The sequence below is a fragment of the Ahaetulla prasina genome, chromosome 7, assembly GCF_028640845.1.
Source record: "Ahaetulla prasina isolate Xishuangbanna chromosome 7, ASM2864084v1, whole genome shotgun sequence".
NCBI lineage: Eukaryota > Metazoa > Chordata > Lepidosauria > Squamata > Colubridae > Ahaetulla > Ahaetulla prasina.
In genome coordinates, this window is record NC_080545.1 from 54,397,000 (window position 1) to 54,418,089 (window position 21,090).

Here is a 21,090-nt window from a genome sequence, read left to right on the forward strand (position 1 = left end):
CCAGAGATTCCATACAGCAAACAGTGAGGACTGATACAGCAGAAACTGTTCTTGTCTCACCTCCCTGTGCTATACAGGTAATCCTCAACTTACAACACTCCATTAAGCGCAAGGGTGAGATTCAAAAATTTTAGCAACCGGTTCTCTACCAGTTGCTGGGTGGTGTGGCCATGGTGGGCGTGGCCTACTCAGCCTCCTGCTGAGGGTGGGGGGTGTTTTTGCCTCCCCAGGCTCTGGAGGCTTTTCTCGAGCCTCTGGGAGGGCAAAAATGGCCTCCCACAGGATCCAGAGGCTCTCCGAGGCCAGAAACGGACCCATTTCTGACTCTTGGGAGGCCCATTTTTCGCCCTCCCCAGGCTCTGGAGGCTTTCCTCAAGGAGGGCAAAAACAGCCTGGAACAGTCAATTTTCACCCTTCCAGTGCCTCTGTCCTGCACTTACCTGGCATCCAACATGAGCCAAAATGAGACTCCTGGGAGGAGTGGGGAGGGGTGGGTGGGGTCAGCCAGAACTTGCAACTACCGGTTCGGCAAACCAGATGTAAAATTAGCATCCAGTTCGCCCAAACCAGTCTGAACTGGTTGAATTTCACCCCTGATTTAGTGACTGTTTGAAGTTACAATGGCATTGAAAAAAGTGATTTTTGACCATTTTTCATACTTATGACCATTCCAGCATCCCCATGGATGTGTGATTTACATTCGGATGCTTGTCAACTGGTTCATATTTATGACGGTTGCAGTTCCAAGGGTCACGTGATCCCCTTTTGCAATCTACTGAAAAGCAAAGTCAATGGGGAAGCCAGATTCACTTAACAACCGTGTTACTAACTTAATAACTGCAATGATTCACTTAACAAATGCGACCTAAAAAATCATAAAATGGGGCAAATCTCACTTAAAATGAAAAGCCGCCATTTTATGCTTTGCTTCAAGCAGCAAAATGTATTGAACCATCCTTAAATGTAGGCAAAGTGTCTATGGAGATTCTTGATCACTCAAGTCATGATTGTCCCAAAGGTGTTTTTTCAAAAGGCACCTGGACTTTCTTTGTTTTCCTTGAAGTTATTTTGTTTGAACTGTGTCTTTCAGTGTGAAATAACTGAAATTTGGGTTATCAAATTTGGGCTAAGAAAATATTCAATGCTGTGACAGTCATGAAGTTCACTAGTTAAACTATGCAATTAACCAAATTATCACATTTTAAGCCCAATGATTTACATCATGCTAGTAGTGTATTTTAAAGCATGCTGACTTTGGCCTATTGTTTTAATAAGAATATTAGGTATGCTGTCTTTACATCTTGGAAGTTTCATTTTGCTCTTTATTAATTAATAGGATAAATAAATAGCTTTAATCTACATACCAATTCTTTTGTTAGTGAATTATATTGGAATGTTCAAAAGGTGAAGCAGGTACAACAATGCACCAAGTTTTTTTTTACTTCAGAACCATTACTGTCCTGAGTATGAAAAAAATAGACATATCTGAGTTGGATTCGCTGTGTTTTTTCTAACAGTTGTTATAATGAAGAGTGCAGGAAATAGAACCACTTGCTTTGAGGCATACAGGCAAGAATGCATTAAACTAAGGAAGTGCATAATTATTAAAGCTGTGAACCCTAGGCAAATTAAAGTGATTAATCATAGGCACTTTAATAAAGTAATGAAACATTACATAATATCTACAAAATAATGACATAATTTCAAAGACCATAAACTCCTTAGTTAGTTTCTTAAAGGCTAATCTGCAGACTTTTTGTGATATATATGGGTAATATATGCTCAAGCAGGAATCTGGCACACCAATAATCATTTATTATTGATAATGATATAAAGTAATGATTTTAACAATGATTTTAAAATATTGAGTATGAGACTTAAACAAAATACCTTCTATAAGAGCAATATAATAAATTAACATAATGAAGAAAAAGAAAAGAATAAAGAACAAGAAAAATCTACAATAATATCTGTATCAGTTTTTTCCCTACTACTGGTTAGAAAAATGATAATCCAATGAAGAACTGACACCTGGCTTACTGAAGTTCTCCAGTTCACTTCCTGATAACTCCAGCTAAAAAGTCCTCCAAAGCAGGGGTGAAATGCTCCCGGTTCAGACCAGATCACCCGATCCGGTAGCGATGGCGGCGGGTGGTTCAGAAAACTGGTAGCAAAAATCCCTGCCCCCCCCGCCCCAGCTCAGCCGCGTGATTATCAGAGGTTTTTTGGTTTTTTTAACTTTTAAAAGCATTTTTTCTTCGGTCAAAAAATGCTTTTAAAAGTTAAAGAAAGCCTCTGATGAGCGCGCGGCTCAGCTGGGATCATCAGAACCCATGAGTACAATGAACTAACACATATAGACTTCACAGAAGATAATGTTGAAAAAGCTCTTCACAAACTGAAACCATCTCTATCTATTGGGCCTGATGGACTATGTGCATACTTCTTAAAAAAACTTTCCACTAATATAGCAGAACCCCTAAGCATAATCTTTGAAAAAGCTTTCATGACCAGTTCCCTTCCTAAACTTTGGTCACTAGCCACAGTCATCCCTGTCTTCAAAAAAGGAGACCCCAGCCTAGTTAAAAATTACAGACCAATCTCTCTATGCTGTGTCATCTGCAAAGTAATGGAATCAATCATCAACCAATCCATTATCGTCCACCTAGAAACAAACAACCTACTCTCTAATAAACAATTTGGTTTCAGAAAAAAATTATCATGTAACTTACAACGTCTTCACTGCAAAAACATATGGACTACAAATCTTGATCAAGGCAAAGCAATTGATACAATCTATATAGACTTCTGTAAAGCTTTTGACTCAGAATTACATGATAAACTTCTCCTAAAACTAAAATCCTATGGTATTTTAGGACCCCTCCACAATTGGATTATCTGCTTTCCTATCAAACAGACAACAAGTGGTCAAAATTGGCAATGCTCTATCAAATCCTGTTCCTGTCAAAAGTGGCGTTCCCCAAGGCAGCGTTCTTGGACCAATGCTCTTCATATTATACATCAACGATCTCTGCGACCATATCACAAGTAATTGTGTTCTCTTTGCTGATGATGTCAAACTATTTAACACCAACAACAACACAACTACCCTTCAAAAAGACCTTGACTTTGTATCCGAATGGTCTAAAACTTGGCAACTCCAAATCTCAACCAGCAAATGCTCAGTCTTACATATTGGAAAAAAGAACCAAAACACTAAGTACAAGCTTGATGGACATTACCTTACAGATGACCCCCACCCTGTTAAAGACCTTGGAGTTTTAATATCAAATGATCTAAGTGCCAAAGCCCACTGCAACTACATCACAAAAAAGGCTCTAAGAGTTGTAAACCTAATCTTACGTAATTTCTTTTCCAAAAACACTACAATACTAACCAGAGCATATAAAACATTTGCTAGACCAATTCTTGAATACAGCTCGCCTGGAACCCATACCACATTTCTGATATCAACACAATTGAACCTGTCCACAAATATTTTACAAGAAGAATTCTCCACTCCTCTGAATACAACAAAATACCTTATGCCACCAGACTTGAAATCCTGGGTTTAGAAAATTTAGAACTCCGCTGCCTTCGACAGGACCTGTTTTTAACTCATAGAATCATCTATTGCAATGTTCTTCCTGTTGAAAACTTCTTCAGCTTCAATCACAACAATACAAGAGCAAACAATAGATTTAAACTTAATGTTAACCGCTTCAATCTTGATTGCAGAAAATATGACTTCTGTAACAGAGTTATTAATGCTTGGAACACATTACCTGACTCTGTGGTCTCTTCTCAAAATCCCAAAATCTTTAACCAAAAACTATCTACTATTGACCTCACCCCATTCCTAAGAGGTCTATAAGGGGCGTGCATAAGAGCACAAATGTGCCTACCGTTCCCTGTCCTATTGTTCCTCTTCATTATATCCAATTAATATAGTTATTACATACTTATGCTCATATATATGCTTATATATTATATAGTTATTTCATGTTAATGCTTATATATACTGTTATGACAAAATAAATGAATAAAAAAAATTCTTTTGACTTCACGCAAGAAAATGTTGTAATGGATGTCAGCAGTATTACAGCCAGAGAATAGAATTTGCCAATCAAGGTATTAGAGTTCATTGTCTATGAGATCATAGTTCTTTTTTAATGAAGGAATCCCATCATTATGATTTTTGAGACAGTGTAAGTTGAGACAAAAGTCAATCATGCTGTGGTTGCTGTTGGAGAATGGTTCTATTTGTAGTCCATAAATTGATTTTAAGAAGATGAGATCAAGGCAGTTGTTGAGTCTAGTGTTGTTTGTTACTAGTTGAACAAGTCCTAGATCAGTTACAGTATTATACAGGGTTGCATGTATAGGTTCAGTTGTACATTCATTTAGGGCCCAATTAATAAGTGATAAATTAATGTCACCAAGAAAGATTATCGGGTATGGGCAGGAGGCTGCCCAGGTTAGTAGTGAAGTTAACTTGTTCGCATGTTCGATGTCGTAATCTGGGGCTCTGTAACAAAGTAAGAATCGAAATGTGGTATTTAAGGACAGGTCACAGACAATGGTCTCAGGAAGATCAAGTTGTAACTTGAATATTTTTTAGATGTAGAGACTTTTGTTAGAAGATAGCGACACCACCTCCTCCACGGATTTCACGATCTGACTGGTAAACATGATAGTCTCTTACTGTAGTAATGGAGTCAGGGAGGGATGTATTCAGCCAAGTCTCACAGACAAATATAATGTCGAATATAGCTGTATTTAGTAAGAGAAGGAATTTGGGTATTTTATTTACAAGGTTTCTTGCATTAAGTAGCTTGCATTTAAGATCAGTAGTAGTTGATATAGAGGAAGTCAGGGGCATGCGTACCTAGTTTTGGATGATGGGGGGTTGGATGGAGGAGGATTGGATGTTAGGATGTGGGTTGTGGGACTTTCTTTTGATACAGTCAGCATGGTAGTCAACGTATAAGTCAGTATGTCCTTGCTCTTGATGTCTTTTAAGTTCTGAGCAGAGTTCATGGGAGCGGATTCTTTGCAATATGGATAAATCGGGACGTGAGCGAAGTTTGTTATGGCTGATGTTGGTTTTGGTAATTGAATGTATCGTATGTATGAATATGTGTTTGATGGACTCATTTTTGCAAATAACTCTGCAAAATCGTGGAGCTACCAAGCCATCGTTGTATTTGAAATTCCTATTTTAGGAACTCAACCTCCTTGCCATCCAGTCCTATCCTACTGATACATGGACTAGTTCAATGAAATGAGCTGCAGCAGATAAACCGGCCTGTCTTCTACCATCCAGACTACATAATACAAATCGAGGTTAGCACTCTCCTCCAGGATTAAATCCTAAATAATGGGTGTGTTGTCATCAGCTGACCTAGCATTAAGAGGAGGACTGCTAGATTCAAGGGCCAGCACTGCTATACCTGGAATTCCTTAGTTAAGCTGTAATGTGAAAAGGGCAGGAAGTTAGGTTTGTTTGCTTGTCTGTGTCTTAGGGTTTTTCTGGCTTGTTTTATCTACATTGCAATTGCTTTTCAATTTTATTTTGGGTACATTGCTCTGGGAACTCTTATCAAAATAAAAGCAAATGATTTTTGCTCAGTGGTAGACTGAGTTTCTTTATCCAAAAATCCCAAAAATTTCAATGTCTTCTTTGAAAAGCTTTTACATTATGGCTGATGATTGGGAAGCAGCTCAGCTTGGACAGGATTGCCAGAAAAAGTAACTAATAAAAAGCAAGAATAACCAAAGGATTGATTATACAGATTTGGGGGGCGGGGGGGGCGGGGGGCGGGGGGAGTCTCAAGTTCCTAAAAGCTGTGCTGGAATTGTGGCATTTTTTTTTTCATCTGAAAAAAGTAACATGTTTCATTCAGGATACTGATAGCAGTCACCCCTGGGAAGCAAACATTGTTACAACAGATGTTGTAACAATTGGGAGCTATGCAGGTAAGCTACGTGTCATCTTGCTTCATGCAGTGGTTATGATGACTTATTAACAATCCCAGACTTGCGATGAACTCATGTAGCTCTTAGGAGGATTGACATTTTTAATTACAGACCATATGATGGGAACACATGAAAAATGAGTAAGTTAATACTTTTTTTTCTGAAGGAATTTATCACTGTGTGTCTATGGGTGTAGGTGTGGGTGTGAGTGTTTATGAATATTGACTTCATTCTGAATTTAATTTCAATCCTTATATTTGGAGTTAAATATCCTGAAGCACTGTTGTTTAAAATATCTCTCTTGACAAGTCAGTGTGTAACTAACATCTGTAAAAGAAACAACGTGTTTCCTATACCTCATTTTATAGTTTCCCATTTAGCTTCATGACAGAGAATTAATTAAAAGTTACATAAAGGATGAATTATAATGGAGCATTTAACTTAAGAAATTATGGTACAGTAGAACCTCTGGTCACGAACGCGTCTGATCACAACATCGGGTTCCGACCAAAAAACTCACAATTTTTTTTCTGCAGCCGATTTTCCCTTCTGCGCCATTTTTTTGTAAGCGCCAAATTTCCAAAATTAGGTTCAGGTCACAACCAAATCAGGTTGTGGCCAAAGTTATGGAATGAATTATGGTCGTGTCCAGAGGTTCTACTGTATATAAGTACTGAATAGATACAAGGAAGGATGCCCCTGAACTGATTTAAAACTAGCCAATTCCTGTTCTCTCACAGGGCATATTTAGTATTCCATTCATCACATTTTGTTCAAGTACTTGAACAAAATATTAACAAGGTTAATACAGTCTATTATATGCAATACAGACCAATTCTTAACTCACATTATGGAACCTGTTATCCTAATGCAAAAGGTACCAAATGAGAACATAGCAGTGAATGAGCTAGACTACTTTTTAAACAGGACAAGGAAGGGCAAAGAAGACTTGCTTATATACAAGCAATCAAATATATGAAGCTATGAGAATGACACCAATATATTTAAAAGATAACAATTGTTGTGTCATTAATGATTAATAATTGTCAGCTGTGAAGCTGGCAAAGCAGAAAATAAAAATAATTTCAATTTCTGGTATTTATCACTAGTAGGGTAATGTACACAATCTTGAAGACCCACCAAAGCAATTCTCCAGATCAGCTTATATCTAATACAATTAAGGAATTACACAGAGTCAATTTCTTACAGTTTCCTCCTTCCCCTGAACTCATGAATCTCTTCTTTAAGAGACCTGTTTCCTCTTTTAATGCTCTTGCTGTCCCTTCTGTGTTCCCAAGGACTGTTTGGCATTTCATCACAGTAAACATTACCATGTATTTGCATTTCTGAATGAGCATGCCCATGAGCTTATAGCTGAATGAGCTTATCATTCTCATGATAAGATTTTTTCTTTTTCTTTTTTTCAATTGACCAGCATCATATATACCAGGGGTCCCCAACCTTGGCAACTTTAAGCCTGGTGGACTTCAACTCCCAGAATTTCCCAGCCAGCTTTGCTACATTCTGGGGCATTACATTTATGCCATGAGTGCCAACAACATGCAAAATGTAATTATAACAGCTGTTTTAAACTGTCTGGACCAGAATATCAGAATATAATATAACCATAAATAATACAAAATATTATGAAAAAATAAGAAAATAAGAAAAAATAAGATTCCATGCTGTTCTGGTAGTTGCTCTAGAGACCAACGACAACCCGAAACAGAATGGAACTTAGAAGAATAAGAATTTTACTTAGAAATCTCATCAAAAAAAGAATCTCATTTTTGGACAGTCTCCAATGTTACTCATAACATGTATTTCACTTGTGGATATCCATATGTTGCCTGATGTTATGATACCACATGTCTGGAATAAAGACGGGAGAATCAATTATAACTTTGGAGTTTAGAAATTATCAAGCATGTTATGTACACTTTGTGATGATACTTCCTAAGCATTTGTCCATCATGGCTGATGATAAAATGTTGATTAAAGCGGATTTGGGTTTTTAAAAGAAATAATTTGTTTTCTAAGGAGAGTGCAAACTTTCACCATTTACTTGCACTAAAGTGAGCTTCTAAGTAATGATCTAAAAATTAATCAGTTATGACCATAAACTGATAATACAGTCACTAGGCACATTCTAAATTGTTAAGTGTTTTTTTAAAAAAACTGTGAGCTAGTTATCTTTATTCTATGAATACCAGAAAGTTAAGAGCAAAGAAAAATAATCGTGTATGCTGGTATATTATTTGTACACATAAACTTCTCAGAATGCAATCGTATAATATGTCACGCCAGTCTTTGGCAGAGTGTACAATGTTCTAAATAGTTCATAAGCTATATACACTTCCCCACAACATTCATCATTATAATGGGAATTCCCAGGAGTTGACTGCCTTTTTGTAGGCAGCCATCAACTGAAAAACTATATGTAAGTAAAAAGTACAAACTAGTTTTGGACTAAGCTAGTCCAAACTAATTTAAATTTCCTTCCTCCAAACTAATAATCCCACTGGAAAGCCCAGACTGTCCATTTCAGCAATATCACAGCACCTCCAGCCATCTATTGGAGCCTTCAGCTGCTAGTTGCCAAAAGTTTACCTCTTGCTGCCATAGAATAGAATAGTAATGCTATTCCATCAGCAGAAGTGGGTTCTGCTGGTGGGGTAGACTGGGTGCTACTGAGGAATTCCTTAAATCTATAGAATCCCAAACCCTCTTGTTGCCTAAACAAGGGAAAAGTATAAATTGATCAAGTTCTGTAGTGGGCATTGTGATTTTCCTTCCCACCAAGTTTAGAGAAATGGATTATGAAAGTTAATAAGCAGACTGAACATGCATTTCAGTGGTGGTTTTCTATCGGTTTGCCCCAGTTCGGGTGAACCAGTTGTGGTGATGGGACACCCACCCGGACATCATCACAGATGCTCTGCACATGTGCAGAAAGTTCTGTGCATGTGCAGAAGTGCTGCGCATGTGAAGCGAGCGTGTGCACACACAGTTCCAAACTGGTAGCGAAGGTAAGTGAAAACCACTACTGATGCATTTCCATTTTTTGCAGTAGTTCTAGTTTTGCAGAGTGTTCTGCAAAGATGCTTTTAGGTTGTTTTATTCTTTACCAGGAACAAAAAAATCAGCAGCCTGTAAAGAACAGTCAATTGTCAAGCTCTGGCTAAATAGCTTTTAGTTCATTCAACCAATAGTGAATATCAATTTAAGTAATTTCTGAGTTTTGCTATATGTTAGCTGCTACTTTTTCACATATAAAAATGAAAAAGTATTTAAGCAATGTCATTGAGGTATTAATGCTTTCTGATATAGAGACCAACTTATATACATTCTGTCATCAATTTGAAATATTTGGTTGATTCAATTTTTTTTTTTGTTTACATTTATACCCCGCCCTTCTCCGAAGACTCAGGGCGGCTTACAATGTATAAGGCAATAGTCTCATTCTATTTGTATATTTTTTTAACAAAGTCAACTTATTGCCCCCCCAACAATCTGGGTCCTCATTTTACCTACCTTATAAAGGGTGGAAGGCTGAGTCAACCTTGGGCCGGGCTCGAACCTGCAGTAATTGCAGGCTCTGTGTTCTAATAACAGGCTTCTCTATTGCCTGAGCTATCCCGGCCCTTATTAAGGGCTTTATTATGGAATCTGCTCTAAAACATTGAATAGTATTATTTATATTAGGGTTCAATAACTCTTTTATGCATGATGGATCAAATAAGAATACAAAAAAATACTACTGTAAAAAGCAATGTCAAAATCTCATAGATCCACAAAATTACTTTTGAAATTGTGCCATGTGATATTGTAGGTTTTCAAACAAGAACAATGACATTTCATAAGATATGTGGAATATAAATTATTTTAAAATGTTTGTTTGAATTTCCGTGGATGCTGCTTATGATAGTAAAAAAGTTATGACACCCAGGACTACCAATTTTACATTTTCCAAGCTTTCAAGGGTTTTTTAAAGTTGGGAATACTATTTCAATCCATATATTCGATTTGCCTTGATTCCCCAACTTTATTTAAGTGAAAGGGGGAAAATGATTCTGTAATGAGCATGTGAATCACTGAAACCTTAATGCTTTACCACTGACTATGAGTTGGTAAATTCGTAAAGCCATAGTTATTTATAGCAATCAGTTTTAATTATTTGGGGAAAAAATAAAAGAAAGTGCCTATATGTAATAATATATATCAGCATTCTTTAAAAATAAGGAAGGTTACAATCAAAATTATATTTTTCATATAAAACATTACAAATGTATGTATCAAATTCCTACAGGTTGTAATTGAATAAACACCCTAGGTCTTAATAAGTTCTATTTCCTAGTAAATGTATTTACGTTTACATTGATAATCATATTTTTCTGGGTCTATCAATCCAGTGATGTAGCCATCATTGATCTGTGAGCACTAACATACTCAGTGTGTGCTTGCCTTGATATTGAGACAATGGTTAGGAGATTATTATTTATTTATTTAATTTACTTATTTAATTAATTAATTAATTAATTGGACTGGACTTTCCTGTTTAGCTCTCTCTAGAGCTCATCTTTAGAGAGCTATCTCCAACAAACACTGTAGGCTCTGCAAATCTCCTTGCACGCTAGAACAAAAAAATGTAGCAAGAAACTAATAATTACTACATCTTCATTGGATTGTTCTCATAATTCCTCTGCCTGCACTCCATGTGTGATGTAATGGTATCCCCTAAATCCCCAGTATAAAATATTTTGGAGGGTGGGTTCTGTTTATGTCAGATCAGACTTTATGTATTTTTATGCAAAAAAGTATTTTTATTATTGCAGCATTGATTGTGGACATATGCCAATGATTTCCAGAAACTCTCTAGAGCAGTATTTATTTATTGGCATGTTACAGAGGTCTTCTAAATGGTGTGTTCACTCTGTCTCTATTAACAGCAGTGGGCTTTCCACTCACACACACCCCCAGAGAATGTTTTGCCAAAAATTTATTATCATACCTCTTTGATAGCTGTACAAAACTCACTCTGCAGTACTTTTTTAAGCGACTGTAACTTGTGTCCTGGTAATTCTCCCGATTCTTGAAGTTTCTCTAGTAGTTCAATTGCTCTGGCAATATCTGAACAGATACAAATGAGGGGGTGGGGGGAGAGAAGGAGAGAGAGAAGAAGAAGAGGAGGAGGGGGGGGGAGAGAAGAGAGAGATATATTGTTTCAACTAAAATATTATAAAGTGAATTTTTACCACACAGAATTAGTTTAACTTTTTTACTTTATTATGATATAGTTCAGTTCTGCAGTTTTGTTTTTCCTATAGTTGCTTACCTAGATAATTAGTTAATTCTGCACCAACTCAGAAAGCTCAAACTGCCCAAGGAGCTGCTGATACAGTTCTCCAGAGGAATTACTGAGTCTGTCATCTGCACCTCTATAACTGTCTGGTTTGGTTCTGCAACCCAACAAGACAGATACAAGTCTTCAGAGGATCATTAGAACTGCAGAAAAAACAATTGCTACCAGCCTGCCTTCCATTGAGGACCTGTATACTGCATGAGTCAAAAAGAGGACTGTGAAAATATTTACAGACCCCTCACATCCTGGACATAAACTGTTTCAACTCTTACCCTCAAAACGATGCTATAGAGCACTGCACACCAGAACAACTAGACACAAGAACAGTTTTTTCCCAAAGGCCATCACTCTGCTAAACAAATAATTCCCTCAACACTGTCAAACTATTTACTAAATCTGCACTACTATTAATCTTCTCATCATTCCCATCACCCATCTCCTTCCACTTATGACTGTATGATTGTAACTTTGTGGCTTGTATCCTTAGGATTTATATTGATATTGATTGTTACCTGATTGCTTATTTGTACCTTATGATTATCATTAAGTGTTGTACCTTATGATTCGTGATGAATGTATCTTTTCTTTTAGGTACACTGAGAGCATATGCACCAAAGACAAATTACTTCTGTGTTGAATCACACTTGGACAATAAAAATTCTATCCTATTCCATTCCATTCCATTCCATTCCATTCCATTCTATTCCACTCCATTCCATTCTATTCTATTCTGCGCTGGCAACCTTCAAAATACTAAGCTTCTCAAAATCTAACTCAAGGTTATATATAATTATAATCTTCACCTGCCCATAGGACAAAACCAGGAAATTTATTCAGTGTGAAAAGAGAGTTGAAATACTTGGATGATGGGATATATTTCATTCAATTTAATGCATTACAGTCTTTCAAATATGTCAAGATTATTCTGAATTGTGATTTTTAAATATTTTTTAAAATATTAGCTAATCACTTACAAATTTAATGAGCATCCTTCTATTTCATCCTTTGGTTAATTCAAAGATGCCAAAGGGCACTGGGATGATGAGGGAACCCAGAGTAATTACTTGACATTTCCTTCCCTAATGACCATTATTTGGATGCCATTACTTGTAGCTAGTTCACATATACCTGTCAATAGTAGTTGTAGTCTATTTAGAATGTATCGTATATTTTACTGAGATCAAAATACACTACATCTATAATACAATATTCTTGTGATCTACTAATCCTGTCATTGTATAAAAATAAATAAGGGTAGACTGTCATGGCTCCTTACTGAGAATCCCACATTAGCTCCTTGTGATGATGGCATTCTTTTTACTCTTTTCTGTTTTGAAGATGTACTGCTTAAAAATCTGCTCTAGAAGCTTGCCCAGAATTAACTGGTCTGTAGTTCTGGATAATTCAGGTTTGCATTTCTAAATATTTGGTTAAAATTTGTTTTCCACAAGCACTCCAGTCACAACTCTAATCCCTCTATATTTCCATGATACCTATAAAATTCTATTTGTATTACTATGTAGGATTTAAGTTCTTCCTCTTTGCCACTATGTTCATTGCTACATAGATAATGAAGATGTGGAACGTTAACCTCTACTGGTCTCCCTAATGTCCTATATTGAGGATTTCTAAGTAATGTTTTCTGCCTTGTACCTTCACTATTATGTGCAATCTTTATGTACCTGAATCAGGGCCTCTTTCTTTCAACCTATGTAATTGAAAGCCGTGCTGTTAAGGGGTGTTTACAAGGTTCTTCCCTACCCTTGCATTTTCTCTACTTCTTTCAGGTACATCCCATTTGTGCCTACGAGTCATTTGTGATGTCCATGTTTAGAAGTCCAAATCTTTCTGGACAATACTATCTTCTTAGTTAATATTTCTTTTCCAGGATCTTACTTTTGCTTCTCATTTTTTAAGCATCAAAGGAAAGATGAATGAAATACTATTTGCTCTCTAAAATCTTTATCTAAATATTTAGGACTTCATACTTATTGTCTAATGAAATATTGGATTGTTTAACCTCATATGCTGAGCAGGAATGAATAATGATCAGTTGGCTTTATGAGCCTTGAAATTATTTTCAACACATGCTAGATATATTCTTCTTATCAGCAGAATCTGAGAACCACATGTTCCTCCCATGCTAAATTCCTTCCAAAATTTTTGAACACTCTCAGCTACCTGTCCTGCTTTTTAAAGAGTTGTCTGAGTTGTTAGGCGGGAAATGCAGTTCCACCAGTCTGAAGCAGCTACCTTTGTCCTTAATACCAGATGAATAGTTTGTGTGTTTGCAAATAAGCAAACACACATCTTCAGATATAAAACACTAAATTGAACAATAAACCAAATACTGTAACCCTCCCTAGAACTTAACAGATCAACCTCATCATTCATTCCTTTTGCAAAAGAGAAAAAACAAACAAACCCTGTCCTTGTTTGATCCCCTGTTCATTCATTCCGGTTGTAAGCTCTCAGCTGTCTGTTTATTTCTAAAAGATATTGGATAAATCTAATCAGTGATGATGTTGTGCAATATCACTCAAAATGTTCATCTGCTTCATTAAAGCAATGGAGGAAAATAACCATTACTGTCTCAAGCACTCCATGCTCCCTATTTGGATTTGCTCTGAGAAACCATAGGATAATTTTTTTTTTTTTTACAAATTCCACTGTCCTACTCTGATGTATTAATGCCTATATGGTTTAAAATTCAGTTCAATTCAGTTTATCACTTGTCTTTTGTACAAGTTATACATTTGATTAAAAATTAATAGACAACTTGATAAGTAAATAAGTTTAAAAGAAGATACAACTAATATCTGTAATTTGCTGGCATTGCTTTTCTAAGCAGCAATGTGGATGCATGGAATTTTCACTGTTTTCATTATGTAACTTAAAGTTGATAGATATATTTTAATGAACAAATGTATTTTTTCAAAGTAGCTATCATTATATTAATTTATCTGCTTTGGCTAATTTCCAGTTAGCCACGTTCTTTTCCTCCTCTCTTTTCCCATTTGAAAGCTAATTTGAAAGTTCAGTTTTAGATTGCATTTATGAGGTCATACCCTTATTCTGTACATAGCTGCACTTAATTATCAATGAAAAGTAGTTATTTTTACCGTAGTATGGTTTATAGTATGTCTAGAATTTCCCAATAAATCAGTGGTACTGTCAAATTAATGATTCCTATGGTTCAGCTCAGGTAGCTGAGAGTGTTCAAACACTTTTGTAGGGAATTTAGCATGGAAGGAACATGTGGTTTTCAGATTCTATACTGCCTTTTCCCCATTAATAGAGACCTTTATATATGATATCCAAAATTTGCATTAAATTATTTCAAACTAGAGAAATTTTCACTGGTAGATTAAGCTGAATCTCAAGCACATGAACTTCTGTCTGCAATTCTTGTCAGCACACAGTTTCTTAAAGCAGCACAAATTGACTTATTTTTTTATTATGTAGAATATATTTTCAAAATAATGGAAGATGTAATCACTTTACAGTTGAATCTGAGAAGCTTTATCATTTAGCCTATACAGACATATTCTGGCAGAGTTGGAAACAGGCAGAACACAATTAACTAGAAGATTGAATTGTGGATGTTCCAGGGTTTAAGGGATTTGGAATACATAAGATCATCTGACATATAGTGGGGAAGACTGAATGATAGAATATAAAAAACATTAACTGAGAATAGAGAGGAGCTTTGTGTATGGAGAATAGCAAACATGTAAGAAGCCACAATCCAGCCAGCAAAGTCATTGACTAAGTATCAATATATTAAGTCCATGTGACTATGACCCTCATTGATTTAAATGGGTTTATTCTACGCATGACTAATTCTGGAACCATTCCAAATGTGGTGTAACTTAATGTCCTAAAATATATGTATAGGAACATTTCTAAACACATTAGAGGGGATGCAGTGGCTCAGTGGCTAAGACACTTAGCTTGTCGATCAGAAAGATCAGCAGTTTGGCGGTTTGAATCCCTAGCACCGTATAAGGGAGTGAGCTCCCGTTACTTGCCCCAGCTTCTGCCAATCTAGCAGTTCGAAAACACATAAAAAATGCAAGTAGAAAAATAGGGACCACCTTTGGTGGGAGGGTAACAGTGTTCCGTGCACCTTCGGCATTTAGTCATGCTGGCCACATGACCACAGAATTGCCATCAGACAGTGATGGCTCTTCGGCTTAGAAACAGAGATGAGCACCGCCCCCTAGAGTTGGGAATGACTAGCATGTATGTGCGAGGGGAACCTTTACCTTTTAAACACATTTAAAGGAAAAGATCCAATTGAATTCATATGGACATTCTTCAGAAAAGTTCTGACCTCTACCTATTAGGACCGTGAAGAGCATTCAGAGAGGGGCCTTTCAATGTGTGCTAACGAGAAGAATAATCTCTTTTTAAATTATTAGGCTACATATTTTGCAAGGTTTGCATGCCTGTCTAAAAACTGCTCATGGCTGTTTTCATATATGAGTGAGTTTATTTCATTTCACTTATGTGATAATTATTTCATTATGCAAATGCATTTATTAATGAACAATTATCTTCAGTTTCATGTGAAATGTTAAGTAGCTTCTAATTAAGTAATTAATTTTGCTTAATATAACATCAGTATTAAATTCTGACCTGAATAACGTGATAAATTTATGTAATTTAAGGATAGCTTTTTCCCCTAGTATTTTATTTATTAATATTTGTACTCTACTTTTGTGTAGCTGATTACTTACCACTTTCGGTACGTTCTCATTAAAGTTGTAGTTGCGACTTAAACATATAAAATAAAAAGTTAAGAGTAATTACAATTCTATTTCGTTTGTAAATAAAAAAAATAAGTGCAGAGTGTAATGACTATAGTATGTGGTAGTCATACTGTCCTTTGGAAAAAAAGATCCATGCTTCCTAATAAATTGCCATCTGTTTAACCTTTTGCTAAGAATTAATTTGTCTTGCTTTAAAGTAGTTCACTGGGATGAAACTGCAGATTACACACTGAGTTTCTAACTATTTGGAAGCAACAGACATCCTTTTTTGTCAATAAAGTGCTACTGCTAACACTTTATTCTTTTTGAATTAGCTATCATGAATTGTCCATTTCAGAAGTGAATTTTAAGTAAGCTTTGGCAACATATAAATTCCAGGGTTCTTCATTACACTCCAACAAGCTATTCAAATTTATACTGAGAATCTGAATTTTACACAGAGAATCTGAATTTTACACTGAGGGTGAAGCAGGAATTTGGGGATTTATTGTAATTCTTTAATTACTTAAAATTAAGGACAGTTTTAAGAGTCCCTAAGAAGCTTCAATTATACTGTATTTCGATTTTAAAATAAATATTTTGAGGCTCTTGAATATTGATTTATTAAAGTGGCAATATTACAAAGAAGTTCCAGTGAAATCAATAGAACTTACTTCCTGGGTCACACAGGCGACAAGTAGTATCAAAAAGAAAATAAGAACGTAAACTGTTTTCCCCCCCGTTATATTCTAATTAAGAGAATGTGATGTTTCCTTTGGGCAAACAGAGAATTGGTTTGAATTAAGGGATTCCCCCCACCTTCAAATGCAGTTCTATACTTGAACTGAAATTTCTTTTTCACACCTCTGTCTCTTCCACCTGCTCTTCTTTTCATTCCACTCCACTTGTTAATCTATCTGTCCCTCAACTTCATTATCTTTTGGAATTGTCAATCAACATTTTCTTCTAAAAAAAAAAAGTATGTGAGGATTTAATTACAGCCAAATTGCTGGCTTCTGCTTTCATTCAGAAATGTGGACTGCAAACATCCTGATAGCTTTAGAATGGCACCTTTCTAATCAAGGCACCTGCATTTTGCAGTGAACTGGTTATCAGTGGCATGCGATACGGACTGCACCTCAAATTTTAGTTTTGCAAATCTATGACATTTTTCTCATCTCAGATTAACATATTGAATGAAAAAGGAAAAGGGGGGTTGACTCATGTTCCCCCTCTCACCCCATCATGTACAAAACATAATCCATAGCATTTCCACCACAGGGGATAACCTATTGATAGAGAGCAGTTATAAATAGCAGTATATAAGGGGATGCTAGCCCTTAGTGTCAAAGTTATGGAAATCAGATTAATAAATATCTTTTTGCTCTACTGGGTGAAACAGTGACAGAAGTCCAAATGTTGTCCTTTCCCAATGTTCCCTTTTCTTTATGCCTGGAACAAGCGTCTCCCCCACATTACTAACTGCCAGTTGGGAGGGTGGCTGTATTTATTTGTAATGATAGTTCTCTGCCTTTGAAACCTGCCATGTTGGCACAGGCAACGCCAAGGTCTCCAGGAAATCTGATCTGGCTGTTGACCCTCCGCGATGCCAAATCTGCTTCTCCAAACTGGCACCCGGGCACCCAAAGCCTCGGAAATAAAGTTTCCCCGGTCCTTCCCTTCTCGTTCACCACCGCGACCCTGAAGGTGGTCCCGTTCCGTTTGCCTCAAGTCCTCCGGGCTGATATGGAGGGGCAAGAGCGGGTCCCAATCGGCTGGTGGCTTTGCCGCTGCGCTTCCCATAAGGGGCGAGGGGCGAGGAAGAGCCCGCGGGGAAGCGGCCGGGCGGTTCAACCTCAACACGTTGCCGCCGGCTGGGCAATATATCGCTCCTCCGGGAAATCGCCTCCGGGGAGTCCACCGTAGCGAAGGCTCTTGAGGTTGGATCTGGGGAGACGAAAACCACATCCAGCCCCCGAACCAACCCCTGACTCTCTGCCACCGAACAGGTGGGGAAAAAGCGAAGGAAGGCGGACGTCAGATCGCGGCGCCGAGCACAGCAGCGCTTACCTCGGTCCAGAGTGAGCGGTTGGACCGCTGTCAGCGTCGTCGCCATGTCTGCTGCTCGGCTGAAGCTGAAATGACGCCGGGCTCCAGCATCGGGCGGGAGTGTAATTGGGAGCAGGAGGGGGGGCAAGGAGGGGCTACGGGAGGATGGGAAGGGAGAGGGAGGAGGACGGGAGGCGAGGGGGGGCAAGACCGGGAGATGCTAAACGGTGTGTATGTGAATGTGAAAGAGAGAAATGGGGGGGGGGAGGGAAGAGGTGGGAAAAGGGCGCGATCGAGGCTGTGCGCGCCGCCGCGACACCACAAGGCAGCGGTCTGGCAGTGGGGAAACGGCCTGTTGGTAAAGAGCGGCGGAGGCGAGGCAGGGTCACCGCGAGGTCCTTCGCATCCCTGGGCAACGGCCGAGAGTGCAAAGGCTCAAGGGAACTCCGGGGAACCGAGAGGCTCGGAAGGGTTCTGCGGGTCTCCGTAGACGGAGGCATCCTTATTATGTCGGGCATCACAGCAGGTGCTTACAAGGCAGAACAGAAGAAGATCACCCGAGATGAACCAAGGAATTGGGCCAGCAAGCCTGATAAAGCAGCAGGGGGGCTCAGCTGATTGCAACCTGTTGCAACCCATTCCCCCCCCCCCCCATGTGGAGTCCTTGGCTCTCTCTGAGCTTGGTTGGTTGGCATCTTGCAGATGTTTCCCCCTATATTAGCCAGGGCAGGAGATGATGGGAGTCATCTACCATGCCTGAAGGTATCATGATGAGAGAAACTGGGGAAGCAAAAAAGAAGCTACTCACCCACCTTTTCCTGAAGTATTTACTGTCCAGTGTGCAAACTAGAAACCCTGGAGACGAAGTTATACATTAGAGGACCTCAAGAGGTTGCTCTTGCCAGCAAGTTCACCTGTGACATTTCAGCACTGAGTGATCAAGTAATTCATTTCATCCAAGCTGCCAAGAATTACCACAAGCTGAGAGCAGTAATGAACATCACAACTCACTCAATTGGAGGCATAGTCAGAGCAACTAATTCCAGATAAGTCAAATTTATCAAGACGTGTGTGTGCATAAGTGCACATGTGTGGGGGGTGGGATAACTCCCCCCATCTTTAAATGATGCAGGGTTTTTAAAAAAATTATCTTTTTGGATTTGATAGTAACATATATGCATATCGGTATACACGGATTTGATCAGAAAGAAAAAGGATCAGAAGTGATTGGAAGAAGGGGTCAATAAGATATATAACCATACATATCTGAAAACATTAACACTTGACATGTGCACTAGAAGAGCTGCAAATAATGAGCTGTAACTTGGTATTAACATAAAATTATATGGAGCAGGGGTGAAATTCAGTAGGTTCTGACAGATTCTGGAGAACTGGTAGCGGAAATTTTGAGTAGTTTGGAGACCTGGCAAATACCACCTCTGGCTGGCCCTGGAGTGGTGTGGGAATGGAGATTTTGCAATATCCTTCCCCCAGGAGTGGGGTGTGAATGGAGATTTTGCAGTATGCTTCCCCTGCCATGCCCACCAAGTCACGCCCACTAAGCCACACCATGCCCACCAAGCCACACTCACAGAACCACTGATATGGAGAAGAATGTTTGTGTACACATACTCATAGATATCTAGACAAAAGTGGTGAGTCACATACAACCCTCATTTTTATAGCTTTGTATTTAGAATGGTTTGATCATGCAATTTCATCCAAAGGTTGCAGTGGATGAAGATATAATTTAGTTCATAAGCTATAGTTTATAAATCAAATTTGTTGGATTCAAAGGTTATGTTGCAATAAAAACAAAGAAATCATATTGTTTCTCATAGTGTGTGAATCCAGCAACTGATGGAACAGTGAAGAGGTTGATGAAAATGCTTCCAAATAGAATAGAATAGAATTTTTTATTGGCCAAGTGTGATTAGACACACAAGGAATTTGTCTTGGTGCATATGCTCTCAGTGTACATAAAAAAAAAGATTACGTTCATCAAAATCATAAGGTACAACACTTAATGATAGTCATAGGGTACAAATAAGCAATCAGGAAACAATATCAATATAAATCGTAAGGATACAAGCAACAAAGTTACAGTCATACAGTCATGAATGGAAGGAGATGGGTAATGGGAATGATGAGATTAATAGTAGTGCAAGTTTAGTAAATAGTTTGACAGCGTTGAGGGAATTATTTGTTTAGCAGAGTGATGGCATTTGAGAAAAAACTGTTTTTGTGTCTAGTTGTTCTGTGTGCAGTGCTCTAGAGCGTTGTTTTGAGGGTAGGAATTGAAACAGTTTATGTCCAGGATGTGAGGGGTCTGTGAGTATTTTCACAGCCCTCTTTTTGACTCATGCAGTATTATGAGTGTATTATGCAGTTGTCCAGCTTTGTTCACCATACTGTAATGACATCTCCAGTTTTTAACCTTCCCACTTGCTCTCCTCCTGTTTCCCTCGCTTCAGTAGAAAATAAAACCTGTTAAGAAGGAAAACAGAATAATTGCAACATACCCGCCAGCTAGAAGCATGACTGACGGATACCTATAATTAGGATTCTCTGAGTGAAAGAACTCAGCTTTAATGAAGGCAGCAAGTTCTCAGAGATTTCATAGAGCCTTAGATCTATTTGTTTGCTTAATTTTTATTAAAGCAGCATAAAGAGACCTGAAAGAGCAAGTTTTCCTTTTCAGAGATAGACTCCCCTAGTGCTACCTAATACTGGAATCCTATACTTATTGCCCAGAATTAGGCTAAGGGGGCTGCAAAATAAGGCTTTTTGAATTTACTAAAAATCAGTGGCATAGTTTCTCAGCATTCTGAGGCATGAAATGCATGAAAAATCCTAAAGTAGACAATATAAGTTTTATTTTTTTTAAAAAGAGTAGAACATCAAAATTTCCTCCAAAAACTAGTAAAAAATAGAAAATTCTGGCCT

The 21,090-nt window shown here is 37.8% G+C and overlaps 1 protein-coding gene across 2 annotated transcripts in view; it reads right to left on the reverse strand.

The window, feature by feature from the left end:
• The window catches only part of LIN7A (lin-7 homolog A, crumbs cell polarity complex component), a 58,642-nt gene that overhangs the window by 14,881 nt on the left and 22,671 nt on the right, over positions 1–21,090 (reverse strand). Inside the window, exons 1-2 of one of the 2 annotated variants that reach the window (XM_058191545.1) lie at positions 18,166–18,238; positions 10,991–11,109 (exon numbers count right to left, since the gene is read on the reverse strand). In XM_058191545.1, coding sequence (XP_058047528.1) covers positions 10,991–11,109; positions 18,166–18,211 — 165 coding nt within the window. In that variant the 5' untranslated portion in view covers positions 18,212–18,238. Of the gene's footprint in view, positions 1–10,990; positions 11,110–18,165; positions 18,239–21,090 lie in introns of those variants that run through there. The other variant, XM_058191546.1, reaches the window with a different exon arrangement.